This window comes from Lycium ferocissimum, unplaced genomic scaffold (genome assembly GCF_029784015.1).
Source record: "Lycium ferocissimum isolate CSIRO_LF1 unplaced genomic scaffold, AGI_CSIRO_Lferr_CH_V1 ctg1426, whole genome shotgun sequence".
In the NCBI taxonomy this organism is placed as follows: domain Eukaryota; kingdom Viridiplantae; phylum Streptophyta; class Magnoliopsida; order Solanales; family Solanaceae; genus Lycium; species Lycium ferocissimum.
Window position 1 is genome coordinate 120,813 of NW_026715354.1, and position 4,100 is coordinate 124,912.

A 4,100-nucleotide genomic window follows, 5' to 3' on the forward strand; every position below is an offset into this window, starting at 1 on the left:
TCGCTTAATTTACTTAACGACTTAATTATATATATATATATATATATATATATATATATATATATATATATATTTTTTTTTTTTTTTTTTTTTTTGAGGTTTCAACGCCTGAGTTGTCAACCTTTACTCTTTCTTCATAAAAAGTGTAAAGAATATTATCCGAAATAACTTTCAACATGAAAACACCATAACGTACACAAAGACACCTTTAAAATATATCCATCAATTCGCAAAAAAAAAAAAAAAAAAAAAAAAAAATTCATCAACGCGACAAAATACCTAAAAAGAAAGAAAAGGATAGTACACGTAAAATATCCATCAACGTAACAAAATAACTTAAAGGAAAGAAAAGGATAGTACATGTAAGAGAAAATATCAAAACTATATTTCAGGGCCATCAAATTTATCCATCGCTCTTACAAAGCTATATATAGTATAAATTTTATACACTACATGTAGTATATTTCGAAGATACCAATAACTTTCTAATCTTTTCTTTTCTCTTTGACTTTCCTCCATTTTTTTTTCTCTTCAATAGTTGGTCTTCTTGCTTCATTCCAATCTATCCCTTTGTACCATTTTGTGTCAATGCCGTTTCCATCTCAGCAGCCTTAGCTTGTTCTCTGAATTTCTTATAAATATCACTCTTATAAAACTTCCTTGTCCTAATCACCAAAATGATAGAAACAAAAGCTCCAAAAATAGTAACTGCTGTGATAATAATAAAAGCCAATTTAAAACAGTCAACTCCATCACAATTCAAATCTTCCCCTTGCCTTCTAATTCTTCCCAATACCTTCAATTGTTTCTCTGCTTCTTTATCATATAAATGACCAGCCACTCTCACATTAAGCAAATATGACCCAATTGGACTTGCCACTGACCCAAAGTTGTACAATGTTGAGTAGTACTTTAGTCCAAAAAGTTCAGAAATTATTGCATAAATTAATGGCCATTGTGCCCCAAAGCAAAATCCAATAATTATGGATGCAACATAGAGTCCACCAGGGACATTAAATGCAATGAGAATGTGGCCTATGCAAGAAATTATTAGTGTTATGGTTAGGGCTAAGGGTCTTGGAAATTTGTATTTTTTCAAGATATGTTCAGAGAGGAAACCAGCCACCGCTCTTCCTAAATAATTCCATATGCTCACTAGGGACACAAATGTGCTAATGCTTTTGTTTGGGTAGCCAAGTGATGTTCCAATTTGTCCCAAGTTGTCTATAGCTGTTAAAGTCCCTCCAAGTCCACAAATTGTAGCAAGAAATAGGATTAACATGTCAAGACTGAAGAGGGCTTGAAGTATAGTGAAGTCTTCGCCTCGGTTCGGTGGCCGGAAAACTGTCTTCCAGCAAGAAAGTTCTGGATCTTTTAAGTCAACAGTACTGGTGCCAGCTGACGATGGTGGTAATTGAGTAGCCTGATCACTTTTTGACTTCTGGGTCACTAATTTCACCTCGGGATCAACGCTATCCAAAGATTGTTTGTCTAAAGTAGCCGTGGTGGCAGCTAATAATGGTGGTAGCTGAGGAGCCTCAATTTTCGGCTTCTCGGTTACCACTTTCACCTTAGAAATACTATCCAAGGCTTGTTTCTTGACTTTCCATGAATCAATTTCTTCCTTTATCACCAAACCAAGTGGTAAGAAAAGCAAGAAAAGAACAAGGGCTGCAGTCAAAACATACTCAGCCCTTGTAAAATTCAATTTATTTTGAACTATGATAATCACCATGAGATATCCAGCTAGGCCAAGTGACATATACAAAAATCTATAGAACACTTTGAGTTCATGTGCAATTCTAACCACTTTCATGATCCTAATTGTACGTAGAAAAATAAATGAAATAACAGCCGGAAGCCAACCAATAAGCAAAATTAGAGACGTAGTATCATTACCATAAGTTGCATGATAAATTTGAGTCAAAATTGCACCACTTAGACCAACAAAACCTTTGAGAAGTCCAAGAACAGCACCACGAGACTCTGGGAAATTCTTGACACATGTCACAAGTGCTCCAGTATTAGCAAAAGATTGTGAATTTCCACCAATACAAATGTACAAACACATTAGCCAAACTTTAGGTGTTGAAAATTTTTTGGTTACGGCCATCCATATCATGAAATAGCCAAAAAAATTGAGGACGGCTCCAATTAAAAGGACTACCCATGGTGGTGAAATTTCATTAAGTAGACCTGATAGAATACCAACATTGGATCCTAAATCTTTGAAGAAACTTAGTAGATTGAGGGTGGTTTGGTCATAGCCAAGGGAAGATTTTATGTCACTGGAATATAGGCCGAACATGTAGGTGGCACCAGACGCCGACAGGATCAAGATGGTTCCAAACACCATGAACCACCGGCTCATCAAGACTCGTACAGGTAGGTTCGTCATGTTGGCCAGACCACTGTCGATAGTTCTGGCTAATACCATATTTGGTGATTTTCTAGTAATTTCGTAGAACAAAATGTAATAAGATAAGATAAGTGTCTGATCGAATTGATCAAAGTATGGGAAGATGTTAGAGTGATATACTATAAGAGCTTAAAATTGGTACATATATATAGTTGCATACGTGAAATGTGCACGTTTATATAGCTCCCATCATAATTACACCCCCTAGGCATGCACCATAGCTAGTACCTTAAAAGAAAATCCAACACCACCCTAAATATTAAGGATGGGGGGTGGTAAGGGGGTAGCCTAAAACATGCACTCTCCATAGTTGACTTCTGCAAGTTTCTTGGAAATAAGGGTGGAAAAGGAAAAATAATTTAGGAAAGATCTGTCAAATGGAATACTAAATTTGTATTATTTTATTGGTCAGTCATGAAAATCTATAATTGAAGCAAAGCATTTTTTATACGGGATATTTGATTTTATAGTCCAATATACTCCCTCCGTCCCATAATAAGTGTCACCTTAGCCAAATTTTTTTGTCCCATAATAAGTGTCACCTTAGGAAATCAAGACATAAATTGACTAGTTTTTTCCAATTCTACCCTTAGACAATAAAGTAACATCTAAATGATGATTGGAAAAGTCACATAGTAACTTGGTATTGTTGGATTACCAATGTCAAAAGATTTACTTTTTGTGCATGCTCTAATCAAAAGGTAAAAGTAATTTATGTTTATTGTATAGGGGTAATTTGGTAAACTTCATATTGCATTATTAGTTTCTTAATATGCTTGTTTTAGGCTAAGGTGACACTTATTATGGGACGGAGTCACGGAGGGAGTATATTTTATTTTAGTTATGCATGAAGATCAATAACAAAAACAACACATGAGATCATTATAGGGTAGTTTTCTTCTATTTAAATTAGAGTAAATATCTCAAAAGGTCACTCAACTATGAGAAATTATCTAGCAAAGCCATTCAACTTTGTTTTGTATCAATAAAAGCACTTAACTTATGGATTCTCTTATAAAATCACTATATCAAATTTGTCATAAAAAAATATGACATGAAAAAATAAATTAATCTTTTATGTCATGTAGACACGGACCCCACAAATAAAATAAAATTAAAGAAGACCCTTATCTTATTGATTTTTTTTGTCTGATTAAAACAAAATTATGACTGGGCTGATTAATTTTTTTTTTTTTTGTCTTTACTTGGTAAAACTGGTTTTTTTTTTTTTTTTTTTTGTATAAGTTAAAAAAAAAAAAAAAAAAAAAAAAAAAAAGTTAGAACAGCTCCCAAAATTTCTTCAACATTAAAAGAAAAGATATTGAAAGATGAAGAAAACAAAGGATATGTTATAATTTATATAGTACTGGAGTAATTAGGTTGAGCTACTGATTAAGCGACTTATTTAACCAATTCCTATTGGTTGAGGTATTTCAACACATACAATACAGCAGCGTTTATATTTACTCTGATTTTTTAGAAGTGTTTTTGAATTCATTTTATTATATGATTAAAATCAGCGTCTAAATCATCACTACATGATTATTAACGCAAAGCGTTACTATTCTCTTTGACCTAATGATGATTACACATATCAAAATATAACAACATTTATGCTTTTAATTTGTTTTAATCAGATACAAAAATTAATGAGATATGGGTTTTCTTTTATTCTGTTTTA

General features: G+C 32.9%; 1 protein-coding gene across 1 annotated transcript; it reads right to left on the bottom strand.

Annotated features, from left to right (window-relative positions):
• Positions 1-428: 428 nt before the first annotated feature.
• Positions 429-2,499, bottom strand: LOC132042245 (uncharacterized). Its single transcript, XM_059432847.1, has one exon. It carries the CDS (start codon positions 2,435-2,437, stop codon positions 563-565), a length of 1,875 nt encoding a protein of 624 aa, XP_059288830.1. The 5' UTR covers positions 2,438-2,499; the 3' UTR covers positions 429-562.
• Positions 2,500-4,100: the final 1,601 nt, after the last annotated feature.

Bases quoted from the DNA above. Each gene is read 5' to 3' on its own strand.
- LOC132042245 (XM_059432847.1), bottom strand. From the start codon at position 2,437: ATGGTATTAGCCAGAACTATCGACAGTGGTCTGGCCAACATGACGAAC.